At 25.4% G+C, this 24406-nt stretch overlaps 3 protein-coding genes across 3 annotated transcripts; 2 read left to right on the top strand and 1 right to left on the bottom strand.

Moving 5' to 3' along the window:
* Positions 1 to 3104: 3104 nt before the first annotated feature.
* LOC126900714 (calnexin-like) lies at positions 3105 to 11092 on the bottom strand. Its single transcript, XM_050676629.1, has 10 exons — positions 10931 to 11092; positions 10775 to 10852; positions 10549 to 10708; positions 9770 to 10233; positions 9445 to 9710; positions 5987 to 6218; positions 5749 to 5889; positions 3706 to 3828; positions 3504 to 3632; positions 3105 to 3445 (listed from the first exon to the last, which is right to left on the bottom strand). Exons 2-10 carry the CDS (start codon positions 10838 to 10840, stop codon positions 3368 to 3370), a joined length of 1659 nt encoding a protein of 552 aa, XP_050532586.1. The 5' UTR covers positions 10841 to 10852; positions 10931 to 11092; the 3' UTR covers positions 3105 to 3367.
* A 289-nt stretch (positions 11093 to 11381) lies between these two features.
* Positions 11382 to 13757, top strand: LOC126900673 (probable splicing factor, arginine/serine-rich 7). The gene has a single exon (XM_050676565.1). The coding sequence runs from the start codon at positions 11596 to 11598 to the stop codon at positions 13576 to 13578; it is 1983 nt and encodes a 660-aa protein (XP_050532522.1). The 5' UTR covers positions 11382 to 11595; the 3' UTR covers positions 13579 to 13757.
* Positions 13758 to 14231: 474 nt separating this feature from the next.
* On the top strand, positions 14232 to 24163 carry LOC126900751 (DNA-directed RNA polymerases I and III subunit RPAC1). Its single transcript, XM_050676676.1, has 9 exons — positions 14232 to 14372; positions 15122 to 15169; positions 15227 to 15334; positions 16255 to 16384; positions 17615 to 17722; positions 17795 to 17977; positions 21832 to 21951; positions 22522 to 22638; positions 23937 to 24163. Exons 1-9 carry the CDS (start codon positions 14331 to 14333, stop codon positions 24053 to 24055), a joined length of 975 nt encoding a protein of 324 aa, XP_050532633.1. The 5' UTR covers positions 14232 to 14330; the 3' UTR covers positions 24056 to 24163.
* The last annotated feature ends 243 nt before the right edge of the window (positions 24164 to 24406 follow it).

Genomic DNA, 24406 nt, shown 5'->3' with positions numbered 1-24406 from the left:
TTGATGTTATAGTGTAAATTAGAAAAAGCCCAACACAGGGGGGTCGCGGCACAGTGACGTGTTATAGTTGGATCAAGTATAATGATATCTGACAGTGATTAAAATTACTATAACAAAAAAACGCTTCGATGCAAATCTTTAGATATTGTTTAATTTAAAAAAATTGGTGGATTATTCCAAAAGCTACATGATTTGCTATTCCCTTATTAATATCCTGATTAAGATACAGTATGTCGAATGAATGTGTTGATCCATACACTTTTCAATAACTTATAGTATTATAAAGTTTAAAATGTAAAAAAGAATTTTTTTACAAAAATCGTATTTTTTTTATTAATTTTTTTTTTTCATAATAAAGTATATTACATAAGCTTTAATTTAAGATATATATATAAGTGTCAGACTTTCCGGAATACATTCAAAAGTTAAGTTGAAGTTAAATTGTGAAAAAGTTGTCATTTTCAATCCGCCCCTGTGGGCAGATAAAAGGTCAGATTTACAAAAAAAATATACCAAATGATAAGTAAGGACATCATGCATCTATAAAAAATAAATTATATTGATTTGGTCATTTTTGAAAAAAGTATGGTAGTTTTAAGTAACATAAATTGAAAAAACTTAGAAAATTAGCGATTTTTAAATTTGTCATTTTTTTGGAGGTTTTCCCCATTTACGGGGAACGAGGGATTTTTTTTCAATTTTTGAGTGTAATGTCTTCGACTAGATACGATTTGTGATCTTTTGACGTATCATTGAAAGAAATCGGTTCGGTGAGAGCTGAGAAAAAGTGGTAACAGACACACACACACAAAAAAAAAAAAAACATCTTAGTAAAATTAATATCTTCTCAGCTTCGTATCGAAGCTAAAAATTGAAAAAACTTAGAAAATTAGCGATTTTTAAATTTGTCATTTTTTTGGAGGTTTCCTACCTTTACGGGAGACGACGAAATTTTTTCAATTCTTGAGGGTAATGCCTCGACTAGATACGATTTGTGATCTTTTGACGTATCATTGAAAGAAATCAGTTCGGTGAGAGTTGAGAAAAAGTGGTAACAGATACAAAAAAGAAAAAACATCATATTAAAATAATATCTTCTCAGCTTCGCATAGAAGCGAAAAAGGGAGGAATATAAATCAAAAGTCATTGGTGTGGAGATCAGCTATTGAAGGAAAGGGATTAAGTATAAGTAAGAGTAAGAAAAAGTATATAGAGTACGAGTTTTGACAAAGGAGAACAAGAGGTAGATAAAATGAGATCTGGAGAAGTGGATAGTTTTAAGTGTTTAGGATCAGTTGTGCAAAAAAACTGAATTATTGATGAAGATATAAAACACAGGATTAAGTGGGTGTAAGTGTAGTGGAGAGAAGCGTCTGGTGTGTAATGCCATAAGAAAATTTCAATAAAGGTAAGTTCTATGACATTGTAGTGAGACTAGCTATGATGCATGACTCAAATTGTTGAGCGGTTTATAAGAGAATAGAGCAGAGATGAGAATGCTTAGATGGATGAGTGGAGTGACTAGAGAAGATAGGATAAGCAATAAACATATAAGAGGGAGTATAGGTGTAGCGTCAATTGTGTATAAGATGAGAGAAAATAGACTTAAATGGTTTGATCATGTTATAAAGTGAGAGGAATTGAAAGCTGTAAGAACAGTTATACAAATGAATGTTGAAGGAAAAAGACCAAAAAAAAAGATGGAAAGATGTTATTAAATGCTATCTGAAGACGACTGATGTGAGCGTAGATGATGTGGGAGTTTAAGATAAGGGCGACCAACCATAAATAGTTGGAATAAAGGCGAAGAAAATTAAGATTTAGTTATTTGTTTTTCTGCTTTGTTTGTTCACGAATAATTACTTAAGTCTATTTTACTCGACTCAGGCATTTGGACTATTTATGATTTTGTCAATGAAAAGTAAATGAAATCAATTTAAATAATTTGTAATTCTGAAATTTTTGGTAAAAGGTTACGCGAATGAGGCCTTGATACGTTTGTAAAAAGAGAATTAGTTTGTGTAAAACAGAAAATGATACTAATTATCCCTATTTTTATTTAACATACTAAATAGTTTATCAATTTAATTTGTTGTTTAATAATTAAATACTTTTGTTTATAAAAATAACACACCATACTGTTTGATATTTGTTTTTTATATAATATAAAATGTAAAGTTTTTCTAAATTTTGATGTGATAATTTTAGTGTTCTATTTTTAAATTAAAATTAAAAACGTTTTCTTATGTGAATTTTTTACATTACTTCAAATCCTGGTATAAAATAATATATTTATAAGTAGAGTGGATTTATAAAATTGATTAGTCACTTAAAAATATTTTTTTCTTATAATTAGATTAATACTTTTTAATCAAATCATACTTAGCTTAGTTATTTATTCATAGATTATACAATAAAGTTTATATTATTATTTTCAATAAGAAATCTGTGACACAGGATATAAAAATTAGTTTTCTCCTAAACTTTGTGCTCGCAAGTTGGAATTTTTTTTTGGCGAATTAGGTTTTTATACCCTTAAGAAGCAATCATACTACGTTCAAAATGAAAAAAATAATCAAAATTCTGGATTACTCAAAAATGGGTTCTTAAATTACAGGGGATCTAGTGGTTTTCTCACTATATTACTATAGTTTTGTTATTTTTATCAAATGAGTGCAAAAAATAATACAATTTTTAATTATGTTAACATAAAACTTAAAATAAAATTATCTCTTTTTATTTTGTAGATGATGATATTTCAAAATATTCTCTTATCCATCAATATTGCTTACATTTAGTAATAACACAAAAATTCAGTCTTAATGCATTTATACTCATAAAATTTATTTTTAAATAAAAATATACCACAAGAAATACATTTAATATCTCAAATCAAACAAATAATACTAATTAGCAATTTTTTCTATAATTTTCTTATAAATTCTAAGAATTCAAAACAAAGTTATAAAGATACAGATTTTTTTATAATAGAATATTTTTACACGTACAAATATAATTTTTAATATTTTGTGAAATATTATTTAATAATATATAAACTATAAATATGTCAAATAGGCACATCAATTTAGATATATTTCATGAAATACTGTAATATTTTATGTTCAAGTGGTTTGTATAAAATTAGTTAAAACCTAATTTAAAGCAATTTTTTAATTCATAAATCTAAAATATGTGTTCAAGATATGATAACTTAAAGTATTGTGATTTATGCATACTAGTATACAATATTTAAATAAACTTGTAATTTTTCACTCTATTTTAGGTAGTATAATAATAACGACTAACGATTAAAAGAAATAAAAAAAATAAGGAAGCTACAAAGAGGCAACAGAAGCAAGAAGTAGTTTCAGTCTTTTCTAGTTCTGCGTTTTCTAGGTGAAGATGGTACTTGATCTTTGTTATCTTGTTCAGTTTCTTCATAATCCTAATAATAATAATATAGTTAAATTATTGAAGTAAATAAGATATATGTTTTTTCTTACAATATTTTCATCTTCATCAGTACTTTTGTTATCTTTTGTATCAACTACTTCAGAATTATCAATTTGATCTTCAACATCTGGAACAGGTTCATCAGTTTTTTTTCTTGACTCATCTGATGTAGATTTGTCCTTTTTAAGAAAATAATTTTTTTTTTTAAAGTTATAAGATATTAAAGAATAATAGGTAAAATCTAAAAATTACCTTAGTTGAGGAGCAACAGGTAATTACTAAGAGAACAACAGTTATAGCAACTACTACGACATAAACAGCCCATAACCATGGATTTTCATTAGTATACCTAAGAACAGCTCCAAATACGCTTTCCTAACAAAATTACTTATACTTAAGTTTTCAAATGGTTAAATTGCAATATGTATACTGCAGGTAATAAATTATATTTATAAATAAATAGTACCCAAATGTTTTTTTTTTTTTTTTTAATAGCCTTTATTAAAATAATATTTAGCTCAACAATTATAAACAAAGAGAGAGAAAAAAAAAAGTGAATTAGAAGTATAACAGTAACAGTGCAATTTATGGTATAACAAATATGACAATGATTGTTAGTATACTCAAAAATAAAGAGAAAATTAAATATTATTAAAATTATTGTTAATAGAAATTTAAAAGTACAACTAAAAGAATTACTAAATTAAAATTTTTATTTGAAATAAAGGAGGATGAGAGAAAGTAAATAAATAAATAAATAGAAGAATATAAAATAAAATAATGAGAGATTAAATCAGAGGTTCTCAAAGTCAAATGAATCACGGACCCCCATCTAAAGACCTACAGTTTTAAAGACCTAACCCTGATATGTGTTCGCGGACCCCTGAGGGTCCGCGGACCACACTTTGAGAAACTCTGGATTAAATGACAAAGCCGGAACTCCTCAAGAAAGATATGATTGAAATATTAATAAAGGAAGAACGGGAATTAAGAGTATTAGCTACGGAAGGGGGATTAATATTGTGGGAAGCTAAGAGGCTGAATAATTTATTTCTGCTGTTAACTAGGGCAGGACAATCAAAGAGAAGATGAGAAAAATCGCATAGAGCTTCACTATCATGTAGGGACAGAAGGGAACGGAATTTAAGGAAAGATGAAATGCATGGTAAGGCAGAAGATTATGACCTAACCTAAGTCTATCCAAATGTTTTGCTAAATAAGATTTTCATTATAAGAATTGAGTAAGATTTAAAATTACAAAAGAATGTTTTATTATGATTGTAAAATACGTATAAATTGTGCCTGTAATTTGAATTTCTAAGAATTCTGTCCTAACTTGAATTCTGTTGTATAATAATTGAAATTATTTTATTTTGAAAACATGTATTAAAATTAGATTTATACAAATATGAAATATAGACAATGTATATATTATATATTATGTATATTATACATATATATTAGAGTGGATCAAAAAAAGTCGATCATCGAAATTTTAATGAGAACCAATTTAATTTTATTATATACATTAGAATTGGCATTTTGAAAAGATTTAAAATTTTTTACTGGTCGCTCAATGTTTTTAGTATTTTGACCACAAGTTATTCAATATTTGGTTTTTCAGTATTGAATAATCAACTACCATTTAAAAATATTTTCAAGAATATTATACATTTTAGCTTATACTTTAATAAATTTTAGTGTATAATGAAAAACTCAAAGACCAAATCTCATAGACAATTATGACAAAAAAAAAAAAAAAAAAACATTAGTGGCCCTTTGTTCACATCAAACAGTTATGTTTTATCCTTCTTTTAATATTTTCAAAGTGTGCACAAAAAACTAATATCTTTTTGTCAACAACTGTATTCAAACCATTAATCAGGTGTGATAAAAAACGGACAGCCTCATAACACTTTAATAATCGTAATATCGTTTCACAAATGAAACATATCTATAAAAAGTTGAATAAGTTAAAAAAGAAATACTGCTGTTCAAAATAAAAAAGAAATTAAATTTCTGAAGTCATTAATTACTGTCTTTGATATTTCAATCGCTAATTCTTTAGAGATCAATTTTTTAAACAAAGAAAGTTAATTATTTATTTTAGATTTTGGTATTAAATTTTCTAAACATTTTTAATCAAAATACTAAAAAGATGTTGAATGACCAGTAAACTTTTTTTTAAAAATGACAATCTTTACAAAATACTTATTTTAATGTATGTAATAAAGTTAAAATGATCCACCCTAATGTATAGTTATAATTATACCCTAATATATATTTATATCATACCGATTCTTGTGATACATTTTTTTTTTTAAGTGACCATGTTTTTTTTGCCCATTCTTCAGCTTGTAGTTCATTATCTGTTATAATAATATTATCAAAATATATTTGATTTGAGATGGACCATAATTCAAAACCAACTGCACTCTGGAATGTCAAATTAAAATTTAAAATGAGCATAATATAGATAATAGATATTATATAATATATAATATATATAAAAATTAGTGAGAAATTTAGTTACAATCGGCGAAGATTTCAAAGGTGTTAAATCATTAAAGTAATCTGGATTGGAAATAAGTCTAGGAGACCATTTTCCACGGTAATTAGGATTATCAACAAGAGGTTGCTTCCATTTTCCTTTGAATTTCGGATTTTTCATAAGGGGTCTAGACCAAGGTCCACATCCTGAACGATCTTCACATTTTGGGTTATTTATTAGAGGTGGTTCCCATTCTCCATCCATATCATTATCCCTATTATAAATAATCAATTAAATTACAAAGTTAATTCAATGTTTTAATACTTCAATTTATTATATTATTATTATATGGTATTATTCCAAAAAGGACTTTTTAATAGCTTAGTTAGGTTGCTTCAGTAAGATTTATTTAATTCTACTATATTTGGAGAAGTAAAATAAACTTTTAAGTCGTTATCTAAGGACTAGCACTAACAAGTATGTTTACCAATTATAAATGTATATGCACTGTGGCATGATATATACATTTATTCATGTATTGAAGAAAAAATAATCATTCCATGTAATATTTAACAATATTATTATACCTAAATAAAATTTCAATACAGTAGAACCTCATTAATCCGGACTTCGCTTAATCCGGACAGCTGTCTAATATTACGAAAAATACACAGTTTATGCCGTAGACTAAAATAAACATAAAGGCAAGTTCTTCGAATTTCCCATAAGTACATATATTCTTATCTACCATCATTAAAGTTATCATAAACTATGTATTAGTAATTTATATTTTGGTCATTATTATATATATACATAATTCTATCCACATTAAATATGTAATGTTTTTGCTGGATCTAATATCATGTTNCAGAGTACTTGTGTCTTGCACTTCGTCTGCACCTCGTACTCTGTTATCTTTCCTCACCTGGTACGCCTAGTATTTGTGTCTTGCACTTCGTCTGCAACTTATGCTCGGCTACCCCGTTCTCTCTCTGAAGTACTTGTGTCTTGCACTTCGTCTGCACCTCGTACTTCATTATCCTCTCCTAATAACTAAAGTACTTGTGTCTTGCACTTCGTCTGCACCTCGTACTTTGTTATACTCCTTATCTGGTACGCCCAGTATTTGTGTCTTGCACTTCGTCTGCACCTTATACTCGGCTACCCCGTTCTCTCTTTGGAGTACTTGTGTCTTGCACTTCGTCTGCACCTCGTACTTCATTGTCCTCTCCTATACCCCAAGTATTTGTGTCTTGCACTTCGTCTGCACCTCATACTTTGGGCTCCTTTTGCGTACACCTGGTATTTGTGTCTTGCACTTCGTCTGCACCTCATACCTAGGTGTTACTCTTATTCTCCCTTCCTATAACAACAGCCTTTCGACACCCACAGCTAACCCGGAGTGTCAGCCGAGCACGGTGACTGCTGTACGACAACACGCACGTGAATACCTAGACAGCAGGCACCACCTCCTCATATTCATCTTCGTACACACAGTTACACATTTACACTTTCACTCGTTTACCTTTTATCTTTTGCTTTTCTTTACTGTGTTACGACAATATATATATATATATATTATATATAGTATTTAGTATAATATAATATTCTTAAATCTATAATACGGACATGTTTTTTGGTTATTTTGTTTAATCCGGACTTTCATTAAATCGGACAACCTAGAGCCCTTATTAGTCCGGATTAATGAGGTTCTACTGTATTAGTATTTATAAAATGCTTAATGGCTGAAATTACCCCATATTAATGTTGAATGAATATTGAATTAGTGTTGTTATAATTGCTTTTATTAAGACTTACAAATAAGGCATTTTATACAAACACATATTCTTAAATAAACTCTAGCATATTTTTAATTTAAAGTGTTGAAAATTATTTACATAACATATATGGATGTGGCCTTCAGAGTATTAGAAGCCTTTAGAGATAAATTGCCAAAAGTTTAAAAATTATTTTTTAATACAAATAAATTTTTCCTATAAATTTTTTTTGCTTTAAAGTACATTAATATTTTTTTTATGAAAACATTTTTTATAGGAAATTTTATAAGGATTTTGAAAATATTATTTTTATGTTTTTAGGATCACTAGAAATTGATATAATTACAATTAGTAATAAAAAAAAATATATATAAAAACCTCAAAATTTCATTAAAATCACAATATTTTTGTAAAAATTATCTTTAATTCTATAAATAAATTATGTGACTCAATTCTAAATAATTTTTGAAGCTAAAAAAATGGTTTAATTCGATTTTATGTATCAACTTAAAAAGTTGTTTCTAATTTAAATGTGTAGACATTTGTAAATCAAATGTCGATTTACAACCCCTTACACCCTCTTATTTTGCCAACATATTTTACAACACTTATCTTATATTTTTTCAAAATGATTAATGATATTAAGTAAAAAATGATTGATGCATTACTTTATATAATTTAAAGTAACTTAATTTGTTACTTATCTGTGTAAGCAAGATAAAAGTAATTTCATTACATTATCATTTTGTAACTGGTAATGTATTAACTTTTAAAATGTAGCTTTCTCAATACTGACATAGAGAAATTTCACTTGATACAGCATTCTACAAAAGTAAAAATGTCGAAAAAGTCAATGAAGTTATCAATGAATTTGATCGAAATGATGCAAATGCAATTTAAAATACTGAAAAATTATTTTAAGATAACTTAATTAAAAATGAATAGGCAATCATTTTATCTGATTTTCAGCGAGTTGTAGAAACTATTACATAATTGAACAATTTTGGTACCAATCACAGAGAAAGTCTATTTAGTTCAGAATGTTGTAAATAAATTAAATGAAGAAGAAATTGACACAGATTTTTCTTTAATCATCATAAATTCTGGATATGCTTAAGTTAAAAAATTATCAATAATAATAATGATATAGAAAGTTTACACTTGAAAATATCTAATGTTTTAAATATGTACTGATAGTATCTTGTAACAAAATAAGTATTTCTAAATATAAATTTATGTACTATGATAGCTGCAGAAAATTTCAATTTGAAAATCTAAAAAATTTTTATTACTTCATGTTGGTATTAATTTCAAAATTAATTTTGTTGTTGTTTTTATATTAAACTTAAAATAAAATAAGTTTACCTAACATGAAAGTAAAAGTGAACTATTATTTTAAATAATTAATTTATACTTTTGTGATTATTTTAAGATATTTTTATACTAAGAATTGATTATTTTGGGCTAATATTATTTAAAATTAAAAATATTTATTTAAAACTAATTAAATTTTTTAATTTTGAATTAAGATATTTAATTTTTATAATACAGTAAATTTGTTTTTTTTTTTTTTTCATAATTTTGATATTTTACATGTATATTTATACACATATTTTCCAATATTTGTTGCATAAAAATCCGTGTCATACTTATTAAGGTATGATAAATAACATTTAAAGGCATTTTTTACTTTTAGGAGAAATATTAAAGTTTATGAATTACCAATCTGTTGGCTTAACTGCTGCTGTATCTGGTATATGAGTAGGTTCACTTTCTAACCAATCATTTGGTATTACGGCAGATTCATCAGGAATATTTTCTGGCTCACTTTCATCCCAGTCATCTGGTTTAACAGCACTTTCATCAGGAATCTTAGCCCTCTCATCCCAATCTTTGGGTTTGACATCATTTACATCAACTATTTCTTTAGGTGGGTTAATTGATGGATCAAAATCTTCATCAGATAATAAGTCACCTTCATATTGTAACTAAAAATAATATTCATAATGAAATTTAAAATTATCAAATATCAATAGTCAATATAAACCTCTTGATTTAGGTAAAATGAATATGAATTATCAGGTTTAATCACGAGAGTAAATAAATGTGGTTGATGATCAGTAAATATAGTTTCTTCAGTTTTGAGTTTAAGGCAGTGCTTTTCAGTTATAGTATTGTTTTTAGGATTTTTGTGTCTAATTATAAAATGTACTTTGGAAGTTGGCCCACACTTATCAGGTCCAAACATGATAGAATATGGTGTTTTGTCATTAAATTGTGATAAGTCTTTTGTGGCTGGACCTTCAGTCAATAATTTAAGATATGCTCCACCACAAGTATGAGGTTTTTGAAAAGCAACTTCATACTGTATAACAAAAGGTTTTGTTTGATCAAATTTAAATGGTCTATTAAGTTTAGAAGATATAGCAGCGTGACGACTTTCAGAAGATAGAACTAATCCTTTGTCACCTTTCAAAGGAAATTTTTCTAATTGCTCTATGCTCCATTTACCTTAAAACAAAATTATTTACATACATACAGTTAAAAAATGTAATTATAAGCCTATTAAAAATTATAGACAACTAAACAATATTAATAAATATTTAATAAATAAACATAATACATTTAACATTAGACATATAAAATACTTTATCTTTAATAATGCAAGTTTGTTTATCTATAAATGTTAAAAAAAAGAAAATTTAAGCATTTCTAAGAAACTCTTAAAAAAACTAAAAAAAATACCTAATTTTTTTATTAATAATATTATATAATATTTATATACATATATAAATATTAATATTAAATTAAAATTATTAATTATACCGTCATATTGAGCTAATTCTTCATCAACATCAGGCTTCTTTGAGTTTGATTTCACCCACTTCTTGCTAAGAACTGAAGCATCATCAAAATGTTCAGAAAAATAAATATCTTTACTTGCCGTAGGACTTTCATAAGGCACTGATTCTACAGTTACATCATCCTATGATTATCAAAAAAAAAGTTGTAAGATAGTTAATTAATGAAGATAAGTACTAATTTAGCTTACATCGTCTCCTAAAGCTAAATGTAATAATAATACAGCCGTGTATACTAGTAGCTTAATTTTTGCCATTGATACTACCTCCTATTTGAAAATATCATTGTGAGTTTATCACTTAAATAGATTAATAACTTAAACTAATAAAAACATAATTAAACTTACCAAAAGAAAACATGCACAATTAAATAGAAAATTAATAATGTTCAAATAATGTATTACAGAAAAAATAGTTTTATTTGACTAATTGGATGCTAAGATAAAAAATAAAATTCCGGGGTCTTCAAAGTTTGGCTGCATAAAATGACTAGGCAGACAGAAATATTATAACTACACCGGCATAATTCGACAGTGTGACCAACATAATTTAATAAAATTTCGGATGAATTTCAGTAAGTCTACATTAATAAAGTATTTAATAGAACTCTTAGATGATTTTGAAATCAGTTTATTATTGATTATAAGATAAATATAAGTGGTTTTTTGTCGATATATTATAATCTTAAATCTTTGCTATTTATAATATATTTACACTAAAATTAAATTTTTTAACATGAATCAAGGTAATCAATGTTTACGAATTTGTTAACACTGTTCGTTCATCATCAGGTCGGTCTTGGTTGGCGGCTGCCGCGGCGTTTCACTTCTAAACCTTGAGGTTTGTTGTATTATCTTTCTATTAGCCGTTGTTTGATTGATTTTACGTTACAATAAGTTCATTGTAAAATAATTGTATTTGACTGTGAGAGTGTGCGGCAGTTGTCGATACTTTTATGAAATTATGTGAGTTCTAGAATTATATATTTAAAGTTCTAATAGATTCATTAACAATGACGGCTAGTTCAGATACAATTGCTGTACCAACTACAAAAGTAATTCAAGTAACTAATATTGCTCCTCAAGCAACTAAAGATCAAATGCAAACACTGTTTGGATCAATAGGTAAGATTGAAGATATTCGGTTGTATCCTCAGATTCGAGATGTGTCAGTTCCAGTACAGTCTCGTATTTGTTATGTAAAATATTTTGATTCTCTCTGTGTTGCTGTGGCACAACATTTAACTAATACAGTTTTTATTGATCGTGCTCTGATTGTTACACCTTATCAGTCTTCTGTTGGCGAGATACCTGATGAGTACAGAGCATTAGATATAGCTAACCAAGCAAATGTTGTACCTGGCTTGTATCCATCAGATCCTAAGCTTCCACCACATGTTGTTAACCAGATAGAAGGCATTCCTCCAAATCAAGTTATAGTTACTCATGATCCTGTGTTGGCATCGAATGGTTTGCCACCATATCCCCCTCTGCCTATTACATATGATGCTAGACGTATTGAAGAAATAAGAAGAACTTTGGTAGCCATTAATGTTGATGAAAATGTAACTGATGATGAATTAATAAATTTTTTTCAAAAATCAGCAGGTGATGTTAAGTATGTAAGATGGTGCAGTAGAGAAAATGATATTACTCGTTATGCTCTTATAGAATTTTCTGAACAAGCTAGTATAATTGCTGGGTTAAAACTAAATGGAATGACTATTGGTTCTCGGCCTGTTCAAGTTACACATGCTACTCAAGCAATTGCTAAACCTATGGCTAAGAGTAATGAAGCTGCTCAAAGAGAAATAGAAGAAGCCATGACAAGAGTGAAAGAAGCTCAAAGTCTAATATCTGCAGCTATTGATCCAGTAATTGGTATTTTATCTAAAGATAAGAAACATAGTCATTCTCATAGGCGATCTCGATCTAGGTCTCATGGTAGAAGCCGTCGAAGATCATCATCTAGATCACGTAGAGGGCATTCTAGATCAAGAAGGAGACGATCAAGATCACGTTCAAGACGCCGTTCTAGATCAAGAAAAAGGTATAGAAGTAGAGATAGAAGTAGGGAAAGGCCATCTAGAGAAAGGAAAAGATCAAGATCAAGAAAAAAATCTAGATCTAGAGATAGAAAACGAAAGTCTTCTAGAGATAAACGCAGATCAAGGTCTAAATCCAGACGTCGATCACGATCAAGAAGTCGTAGGAAAGATAAAAAGTATTCTTCAAAAAGAAAAGAAGAAAAATCAGAAAAACGTAAAGAGAAAGATAAGAAAAAAGATAATACTCCTACTATTATATCTGAGATAGAAAAAAGAGATAAATCTAAAACTCCTGAAAAAGAAAAATCAAGGTCTGCTACTCCTCCAAAAAGCAGTTCTCGTAGTCCCCATTCATCTAGTAAATCGCCTAGACGTAGTAGTTCTTCTGGTAGAGGAAAAACTGCTGAACCTACTAAGAGTCGTTCTTCAAGTCATATTAGGCATACTCTTTCTCCTAAAAGGTCTAGAACAAGAACACCTCCTCGTAAACGTGTTAGTAGATCACCTCGTAGAAGCCGTTCACCTAAAAAACGCAGTAGAAAGTCTAGTTCATCACAAAGGAGAACTAGAAAACGAAGTAGAAGCCACAAATCTCGTTCTCCAGACAAGAGACGTAAACATACTCGTTCACCTAAAAGGCGATCACAATCTTCTAGATCACCTCCCCCAAGAAGGGTTATTAGAACACCTCCATCTAGAAGTCCACAATCCCCTGTAAGATCTTTGTCTAGATCTCCAGTTAGAACCAAAAGGAGTACTTCAGTTGATAGAAAAAGAAGTTTATCTGTTGATAGAAGTAGGAGAAGCATGTCTATAGATCGTAAATCTCGATCTGATAGTAAAAGCAGGAGTGGCTCCCCAATATCTACCAGAAGTAGATCTCCTGGTTGGAGAAAAAGTGAATCTAGATCTCCTGCTAAACGAAGAAGTACTTCTTACACTCCATAAATAACTTTTTTATTACTGCAGCATGTAATTACAATTTAATTTAGTAATGAAGCTTAATGTATTAACTGAAATTATTTATGTTAACTGTAGCTGAAATTAAAAATAATTTGTTTTTTATTGTATTGCTTACTCTAAAATTGTATGTTGATATTCTGAAAAATATACTTAAAAATTTTTAATTTCTGTGTGTTGGCTAAACAGTTTTAGTTATATATTTGTAGGTGTTTCTTAGTTTTATCTTAAAACTAAATTAATACAATTTTGTTAAATTCAATTTAAAAGTAATAATTTTACTTTAACAAATAGTGTAGTGGTTCAATATTAATAGTTTACTATTAATTTTATTTATTTAATATTATTAATTCTGAGTAAATTAAATTTCTTTTCAAAAATTTTCTATAAAGGTAGTTCTAAACACCTTCACATTAAAATTATTCTCTAAGCACCATCCCTTACTAAATAATTATTGGTTACGTTAAAGTGCAATATTTTTCTTAAACGAAATTGTAAGTTGTCATCATTATTAGAAAAATATCAAGAATAATTATTGGTGAGGCTTTTTAACTCCATAAGATATTTATTAAATACTAATTTTTTTAACATTGTATTAAGTTGGTAGTACTTTTATATTTGATAACTTATCATAAAATTATTTGCACATGGTTACTGATGTATAAAACATCCAAAATTGAAAAACATTCAAATTATTATTATAATTATTTTGATCATTTTAAATAAAAATTAAAAAAACAATGGAAAATCCTATTATAATGAATAAATATTCTATTGAAAGAGTAAGTTTTAACACATATAAATTTTATAATACGTTTTCTTAATTCTATTTAATGAAATTGCTAAGAGAAACAATAATTGTTAGGCCTAGTTTTATAAAAAAAATATCTTTTGTATTAAATAAATTTTCTTCAACTTAATGTATCATTTTTACATTTTTTCATAGTACTAAAGTGAAATATAAAAAGTTTAATGTACAAAATTTATTCATATATAAATATATATACCTGGTTTTGACATCTTTAATAATTTTGATTTAGCAAATATTTTGTGTTACCTATTTTTTTAAATAATTTTTAAAGATTTTAACTATATTAAAAAAATTTTTTTATTATTTATCTCTAATGATGAAGTTGTACTCACTCTTACTACATATTTATTCTATGTATTTACTTGTCTATAACTCAATTAGTACTTATTCTAAAATTGTTATCAATTCATTCATTTTTTTGGTAAGAAAATAATTAAAAAGTTGCTCTTCAAATTTCAAGAAAAATGTTTAAATTTATTTCTTATTAGAGACAATTGTTTTGAAATGGAACTCGGAAACTGAGTTTTTTTAAAATTTATTATATTGTAATTTTTTTTCTATGTGTTCATAAAGCAACAATATTAGTAATTATTTAACAAATATAAATCAAAACTTTAATTGGGTCATTTTAAAATCAAAAGGTATAGGTTTTGTTTAATTAAAATTCTTCAATTATTGTAATTTTAATTATTAATATAATAATAATTAATAATATTTTAGACCTTAGGACATGAAATTGAACCTTATAATTATGAAAATTTTGTTAAGGTGAGTTTATTAATATCATAATTAGCTCTTGATTAATGTAATTATTAACTTTTATAGAATTTTAAGATAAATATAGTGAGCAAAAATAATCGTGATATGGAATTTGATTTAATAGGAATAGATGTAGCATTAGCTAATAGTTTAAGGCGAGTGATTATATCAGAGGTAAATATTGTTTATTCATTATTAATCTTGGATTTTCAAAAAATAATTAGTACTTCTAGAAGAAATCTTAACTTTTAAAATTGAAGCAAATTAATATATCAATTTCATTCAAACCCAATTTAAACCAAATATTTTTTAAGATTAAAAATAAATACTTATTAAATGTTTTTGGATCTTAAATTTTTGTAAAAATAAATAATTACCTTAAATGTCAGTTGATCAACTTAAAACTTAAGTTTTTGCATAGTTTATTTATCACTAATTAATAATTAAATGCTTGTATATTTTTAAATTCTAAATTTCAATGGTTTCTATATTTTGCATATTTTATGTGGTAATTTATTATTTTTTAATTCAACCCCAATTCAGTAATTTTAAATTCTAACAGTTAGATACAAAAATAAACTAAAAAAGAAAATATGCATAACATAATTAAACCATAAATATATTTGAGTAACTAAAAATTAAGGGTTATATTTAAATAAAAGAACTGTCATAAAGTAAAAGTGATATAATATATGTTAAAATTAGCCTTAAAGAAAACTTTTTTTATATCAATGTATGCCTTGTTTTGTGAACAACCTGATTTATTTTACCCTTCAATATAAATAATACACAAGTATTAATTTGTTGATTATACATTAATACACAAATTGTTAGTTGGTATACATCAAATACTCGTTTATACCATTCAAAATACCACTGAATAACTTAAAATAGATGTTATCCCATTACATTATTACAAAAATATTAATTTGAGAATATTATTAAGAGATTAAATCTTATTATTTATGATTTTCAATTAGCAATAATATTCTATAAAATAGTTAAATCAATAAAGTGTAGTATTATTTTAATGTATCTTGTACTGTACATTAATAAATAATGTTATTTAAATATAATTTTAATCATTAAATTAGGTTCCCAGCATGGCCATTGAAAAAGTACATATATATCAAAATACGTCATATGTACTTGATGAAATTTTAGCTCATAGATTAGGTTTAATTCCATTAAAGGCAGATCCTAGACAATTTAAGATGAAAGCTGGTAAATTTATTTTAACAATTTCTTTATAATTATGTTCTATATCTTTGCCCTCTTGCCAAAAATACTCGAGTATTAAAAATGATTGAGTGAGATAACATGGATAACTACCTCATAATAATCTTGTACACGTGTGGTTAAAATATTAAATTACTAAATAATGATTAAAATATACTTTGGTTAAAATTTTAATATAAAATTAAACTAAATTGCAACAATCAATTTGAGTGATCTTAAAAGAATAAAGTTAATATATTTTGAATTACTTAAATTTTCATAAAACACAAACTGTTTTTCTCATAACTGCAAAAAAACATTTGATTAATTTTGGCAAGAAGACATGAATATTTATGTGTGTCATTGTATGAATAAAAATATTATCTAGATGAAAAATGTATTTATTACTTTTTATTTTTATTGGAACAATATATTAATGATTCTAAAATCATATTATTAATATATTAAGTTATAATGAATAAAAATTAATTAAAAGTTTATTTTAATCCTAGAACTGTGAGTAACATAATTGCTATCATATAACAAAAACAATTAGTGAGGAAAAATGGGAATTAGTAATTTTTTTATTTCTTTTGGAAATTTTAATAAGCCATGTTAGAAAAACCTATGATTAATAATCTAAAAAGATTAATTGAATATATTTTAAATATTGAAAACTATATAAGACACTTAGACACTTGTTTATTTACTAATATTTTTAATGAACACTAGATTTAAATTGTTAGTAAAAAATATTTTACAGAATTTCAACTACATGAAATATTTTGTCTTTCACTCCATAATTTAAACATGAATACCTAAAGAAAAGATCTCAATTAAGTTGCGTCCAATTGTTAAATACATCAAGAACATTTAAATATAATAAAATTGTTATGTTTAATGTTTATTTTAAATTAAAATGTACATTTTTTTTTTTTTTTTGAATATTTAAAAGTGGTTCAGAATGTAATCAATTACCATGAGAAATTTAAAAGAAGGGAAAGTGGTTATTTTAATTCTATATAAAATTTTCAAAACAAAATGATGGAACAGATAATGTTTATGTTTTATATAATATTATATTATGTATAATATATTTTTGTCTTGTGTATTCACATACATTATTATAATCTATTAAAATAAAAACATGCGCATAATTTATAATATTTCCTATTATTGTATGAGGAAATAATTATTCTTGATAATACATAATTAATATTTACTAAAATTATATAGATAATGCTGAACCGAATGAACAAGATAGCCTAGTGTATGAGTTAAAAATTAAATGTACAAAAAAAGATTTGGATGCTTTAATTCATAAACAGTTTATAAGTTTTCCTGGTAAAACATATAAGTAATTTAATATTATTATGACTATGTTATTTATTTTTATTATAATTTTTTTATTTTTAGTCTACTCAAAAAATATAAAATGGCTACCATTAGGTAATCAAAAAGATATGTATACAGAAGAAAATGTTGGTATGATACATGATGATATTCTCATTGCTAAATTAAGACCTGGACAAGAAATTGAACTTAAAATGTTTGCAGTTAAAGGAATACCTAAAGATCATGCAAAGTTTCAAAGTGTTTGTATGTTTTTCATTAAAAGAAATCTATAACATAAAAAATAAAATGCTTTGTTATAGGCACATCTAGAATGAATTTTTGGAGGTGATATATTATTTATCCCTTCACCTTAAAAATATTTTTAAATAATTATAAATATAGTTATCTAAATTGTTAGGGGACTAAGTTCTCATACTCCGACAAGTTGAGCCTATTTTATAAAAATTAATAAGCTGTTTGTAGTTAATCAAATACTATAACCTTAAAATAATATAATAAAAATAGGGATAGAACTTGCACATAACATATTTATTAAGTATAACATAAATCTAATTGCCATAGAAAAAATAAATTAATCAATGTTTAGTTTATTAATAGTTTGCATGATTCTTAATATAGGTTTATTAAATGAATAGTTATTTGTACAAAGTGGTTAATAAAATGAATCTTTCAAATGAGTTTGGAGATTAATAGATTTTATTAGGTTAGGTGACTACTATTTTTATCACTATATTTTATTCCTCCACACTCCTCATCCTGCCTAGTTATAAAAATATTAATAACTTCTGAAATATTACTCCAAAAGATATTAGTGAACAGTTATTTTCTTAATTAGATCATTATCTTATAAATTATTGATTAATTAAGTATGTTGTCATTAAAAAAAACCCAGCACAGTGGGGTCGCGACACAGTGGTGACGTGGCATAGTTGGATCAAGTATAATGATATCTGATAGTGATTAAAATCACTATAAAAAAAAAAACGCTTCGATGCAAATCTTTAGATAGTGTTTAATTTTAAAAAATTGGTGGATTATTCCAAAAGCTTCATAAACTGCTAGTTCCTTATTAATATCCTGATTAAAATAAAGTATGTCGAATGAAAAAAGGATTATTAAAAAATAGAATTTCCCATAAAAAAATTATATTGATCAATACACTTTTCAATAAGTTATAGCATTATAAAGTTAAAAATATAAAAAAGAATTTTTTTACAAAAATTGTATTTTTTTTATTAAGTTTAATGTCTGTTTTCACCATGAAGATAAAATAAAGTCCGAAATTTTTTTTTACCATTATAAAGTATATTACATTAGCTTTAATTTAAGATATATATAAAAGTGTCAGACCTTCCGGAACACTTTCAAAAGTTACGTTGAAAAAGTTCTACTTTCTATATGCATTTTTATGTTTTGAATCCCCCCTGTATTTAGGGAAATGGTCCGATTTAAAAAAACAGTATGTCGAATGAAAGATCTATATAAATACTACTTCTCATAAAAAAATTGTAATGATTCATACATTTTTCAAAAAGTTATAGCATAATAAAGTTAAAAATGGAAAATACAAAATCGAAAATTTTCACACAAAAATAGCATTCGGTAGCCATTTTCACCATGAAGATAAGATAAAGTCCGAAATTTTTTTTTTTCATGATAAAGCATATTACATTAGCTTTAATTTAAGATATATATAAAAGTGTCAGACCTTCCGGAACATTTTCAAAATTTAAGTTAAAAAAATTAATTTTTTGTGAAAAAGTTGTCATTTTAAATCCCCCCCTGAGTGCAGGTAAAAAGTCAGATTTATAAAAAAAATATACCAAATGATAGGTAATGACATCATGCATCTATAAAAAAAAGAATTATATTGATCCATACATCTTTCGAGAAGTTATAGCATTATAAAGTTAAAAATATAAAAAAGAATTTTTTTACAAAAATCGTATTTTTTTTATTAAGTTTAATGTCTGTTTTCACCATGAAGATAAAATAAAGTCCGAAATTTTTTTTTACCATTATAAAGTATATTACATTAGCTTTAATTTAAGATATATATAAAAGTGTCAGACCTTCCGGAACACTTTCAAAAGTTACGTTGAAAAAGTTCTACTTTCTATATGCATTTTTATGTTTTGAATCCCCCCTGTATTTAGGGAAATGGTCCGATTTAAAAAAACAGTATGTCGAATGAAAGATCTATATAAATACTACTTCTCATAAAAAAATTGTAATGATTCATACATTTTTCAAAAAGTTATAGCATAATAAAGTTAAAAATGGAAAATACAAAATCGAAAATTTTCACACAAAAATAGCATTCGGTAGCCATTTTCACCATGAAGATAAGATAAAGTCCGAAATTTTTTTTTTTCATGATAAAGCATATTACATTAGCTTTAATTTAAGATATATATAAAAGTGTCAGACCTTCCGGAACATTTTCAAAATTTAAGTTAAAAAAATTAATTTTTTGTGAAAAAGTTGTCATTTTAAATCCCCCCTTGTGGGCAGGTTAAGGGTTAAATTTATGAAAAAAATATACCAAATGAAAGGTAATGATATTATGCATCTATATAAAAAAGAATTATATTGATATGTTTATTTTTGAAAAAGTTATGGCACTTTTAAGTAAAAAAAATTGAAAAAATTTCGAAAATTAGCGATTTTTAAATTTGTAATTTTTTTGGAGGTTTCCCCCTTTTACGGGGAACGAGGGAATTTTTTTCAATTTTTAAGGGTAATGTCTTCGACTAGATACGATTTGTGATCGTTTGACGTATCATTGAAAGAAATCGGTTCGGTGAGAGCTGAGAAAAAGTGGTAACAGACACAAAAAAAACACATCTTAGTAAAACCAATACCTTCTCAGCTTCGCATCGAAGCTAAAAAATTAGTTAACACCTTTATAAATTATATATGATGAATATAAGAAATACTTCTTGAATTTTAAATTGAGAAAAGTATGTGGATATAAAAAATTATCAGTATAATTTTTATTTTTCAATTAAAAAAAACACAGTACAGGAGGGTTGCGGCACAGTGGTGATGTGGCATAGTTGGATCAAGTATGATGATATCTAACAGTGATTAAAATCACTATAAAAAAAAAAACGCTTCGATGCAAATCTTTAGATAGTGTAAAATTTCAAAAAATTGGTGTATTATTCTAAAAGTTACATGATCTGCTAGTTCTTTATTAATATCCTGATTAAGATAAAGTATGTCGACTGAAAGAGGGATATTAATATTATTTCTCATAAAAAAATTGTTGATCCATACACTTTTCAATAAGTTATAGCATTATAAAGTTAAAAATTTTAAAAATAAAATCGAGAATTTTCACACAAAAATAGCATTTGGTAGCCATTTTCACCGTGAAAACAAAATAAAGTCCGAAATTTTTTTTTCCATAATAAAGTATATTACATTAGCTTTAATTTCCGGAACACTTTCAAAAGTTAAATTGAAAATGTTAATTTTTTGTGAAAAAGTTGTCATTTTAAATCCCCCCTTGTGGGCAGGTAAAGGGTTAAATTTATAAAAAATATAGGAAAGACATTAAGCATCTAAAAAAAAAAAATTATATTGATTTGTTCATTTTTGAAAAATTTATGGCAGTTTTAAGTAAAAAAATTGAAAAAATTAACGATTTTTAAATTTGTAATTCATTGAAAGAAATTGGTTCGGTGAGATCTGAGAAAAAGTGGTAACAGACACAAAAAAAAAAAAAAAGCACATTATAGTAAAATTAATACTTTCTCAGCTTCGCAGCGAAGCTAAAAGTTGTTTATAACAAAAGAATCATTCTATGATAAATTTTAACAAAACTGCGTATTTTAAAGGGATCTAATCAAATTTTATAATTTTATAGATTTCCAAGTCATATTTATAACAATTATATAATGAGAGCTTATAATTAGAAAAAAAATCATATTATTTCGATATATTATTTTTTAAAGAATATAAAAACATTATTTTCTAATTTTTAATCAAATAACAGCATTATTCTTTGACTATTTAAAAAAAAAGTCTGATCTTTATTTGTAACCAAGTGTGTTAAAAATATCAATTTTTATTATAACATGTGTTTTTAGGTACTGCTTGGTATAGATTAATGCCACAGATTAAGTTATTGCATGAAATCAAAGGTGATGATGCAATATTATTTCAATCATGTTTTTCAAAAGGTGTTATTGGCTTAAAAAATGTTAAAGGTATGTAATTAAATATTGATAATTATATAAATCATTGATATTATTTCCCTTAGATTTTATATATTACATCCTAGATAAATAATAATGCTTAGTTAATATTTTTTACTTTATAATTAATAAATTTTAGATACTAAGAACTAATAGGAGTAGCCTAACCTAGTAGGTTAAAATGTATGTTCTGGCACAAGTGTTTCGGGTTATACCCCAGGGTGCAAACAAGATTTTTCTTGTGATTCTCTCATTGGTGGTGTCTTGTCTAGTGCAAGCTGGCCATAATATCTATTCTGTTCATAATTGGCCTAGCTAAGAACCATCTTTGATTCCCTCTAACATGTCACCACCCTCTGTACAATGTTCAGTTAAGGACATAAAAGAATGTAAAATTGATCATTATTTTTAGACACTATGATATGTATTACAGAATACATTAATATATATATGTATATATATATAAATATTTGTTTAAAAATTTTTAACTGAATTTAAAAAATGTTAAGCAGAATAGTTTTGCATATTAAATTAATGAAGCTATGTGCTTATTTTGAAAAAATTAAATTGTTTTATTTTTAGGTGTACCCATTGCATATGTAGCAGATAATAGAAAAGACAATAGTTCCAGAAATGTTTTTAGGTATAAAATTTTTGAAGATAAAGTATTATTGTCCAAAGATCAAAATCATTATATTTGTAAGTTTAACAATATTTAAATATAATGTTTGCTATAATTGTTTAGAATTACTAACTAAAAGGTTCTCTATTCATTTTTATTTTTACAATAGTTCAATGAATATTTAGTAAATAATTATTAAACATATTTTAAGCATATTTGCCTATAGAAGATATTGATAGAAAAAATAATGATGGGTAGAATATTCGGAAATTATTCTATATTCGGTTATTATAAAATATTTAAAAAAGTAATAAAATTTAAATTAAATTAGAGGTAAATTTTTTTAGAAAACTTATAGTTATCATAACCTACTCAAAATAACCATATTAATAAATTATTTTAATTAATACATATTGTCAAAAAATCTTTAATTATAGTTATATATCTTTCTTGAGTTTTGCTAGTAATATCATTTTAGCATTAACTCTTATAACTTATAAGGGTGTTAACTTTATCTTAGCTTCAATGCAAAGGTGAAAATATATTAATTTTACCATGATGTGTTTATTATTACTTTTTCTTCATTTAATCAATTTTAGTAATATGCAAAAGAATCCTAACTGGTTTTCAGTTGAACTTGAAAAATCTTTAAAGAAAAACATGCCACTCGTAAAATATACAAAGCTTCTAAAACTTATTCCCATATAATTTTTTCTAATACTCGAAAATAATGTTAATTATTAATAAAAAAATGTTATTTTGAACACCTAATATTTACCCAAAAATCACTAATCAGTAATCCAAAATATTTTTAGAATTTATTATTAATAATGTTATAATAATACTGATATCCTGGCTTCTGTTCACCATTTAGGTAAAATTTCAAATAACCCTTTAGAACTTGTTAACTTATTTAGCTCTTGGTTTTCATCTATTTATGAGAAGTTTATTGCTTTTGATGAATCAGTGCTAGACAATTTTTAATATAATATATTGAAAAATATTTGGCTTTTTTGTGTATCTATTTTTTGTGTATACTACATTCAGTTATTGGGTTTTCCAAATTTACATTATTAAAAAAAAAACTAATTTTCATGTCACGTGGTATTATTTGATAGTTAAAATTAATTGTATTTAAAAAAAATTTTAATTTTTGGTTACAAACTTGAGTTGAAATTTTCTATATAATAGAATATTTATGGTGGATTTCAATATTATGGTTAAAAATTAATTAAAGGTTTTATATGTATTTATTTATCAGTTTGTAAAGATAATTAAAGACAACTTAGTAGTCTCTATTATATAGTTAATGAATTTTTTAAGTGGCATAAAAAAATAGATTTAAATCCTACTTATGTTTTATACATTTTTTTAGTTACAATTGAATCAATTGGTGCTATGGAACCAAATGAAATCATGTTGGAAGCAATTAATATTATTATTCAGAAACTAAACAATGCCCTTGAATCTGCATTAAATCAAAGTGAAATATAATGTTATTTTTTACTTATTCTGTTTTGACTATGTATGAAACAAACTTAAAGATAAATGTTTAATATATAAATATTTCAATTGAATTATATAATGTAATTTTTTTGTTTATTTATTCTAGTTATATTATTATGATAATTTCATATTTTTAAGATCAAGAATATTTTAGGATATTAGTTCCATAAAAATACAGCTCCAGTTCTTACTTTAAACTAGAGTAAGAAATATTATACATATTTCTGACTGTGTACTGAAATTTGTATGATTTTTGAGTACATTCTTATTACTGAAGTATTTTTAAATATATAAAAAAAATTACAGTAATGATTAACCATTTTATAGTAGTTTTTTTTT

Source organism: Daktulosphaira vitifoliae, unplaced genomic scaffold, assembly GCF_025091365.1.
Source record: "Daktulosphaira vitifoliae isolate Bord-2020 unplaced genomic scaffold, ASM2509136v1 Scaffold_1, whole genome shotgun sequence".
Classification (NCBI taxonomy): domain Eukaryota; kingdom Metazoa; phylum Arthropoda; class Insecta; order Hemiptera; family Phylloxeridae; genus Daktulosphaira; species Daktulosphaira vitifoliae.
This window is presented reverse-complemented; position numbering and strand designations above follow the sequence as displayed.

Excerpts from the sequence above, each read along its gene's own strand:
- LOC126900714 (XM_050676629.1), bottom strand. The coding sequence starts at position 10,840 with ATGGCAAAAATTAAGCTACTAGTATACACGGCTGTATTATTATTACAT. Across the intron at positions 6,219-9,444 it reads GCAGTTAAGCCAACAGATTG|GGATAATGATATGGATGGAG; the intron begins GTAATTCATAAA and ends TATTTATAATAG. Across the intron at positions 3,829-5,748 it reads AAAATGTATCACAAGAATCG|GAAAGCGTATTTGGAGCTGT; the intron begins GTATGATATAAA and ends TAATTTTGTTAG.
- LOC126900673 (XM_050676565.1), top strand. The coding sequence starts at position 11,596 with ATGACGGCTAGTTCAGATACAATTGCTGTACCAACTACAAAAGTAATT.
- LOC126900751 (XM_050676676.1), top strand. The coding sequence starts at position 14,331 with ATGGAAAATCCTATTATAATGAATAAATATTCTATTGAAAGA. Across the intron at positions 15,170-15,226 it reads ATTATGAAAATTTTGTTAAG|AATTTTAAGATAAATATAGT; the intron begins GTGAGTTTATTA and ends TAACTTTTATAG. Across the intron at positions 21,952-22,521 it reads TGGCTTAAAAAATGTTAAAG|GTGTACCCATTGCATATGTA; the intron begins GTATGTAATTAA and ends TTTTATTTTTAG.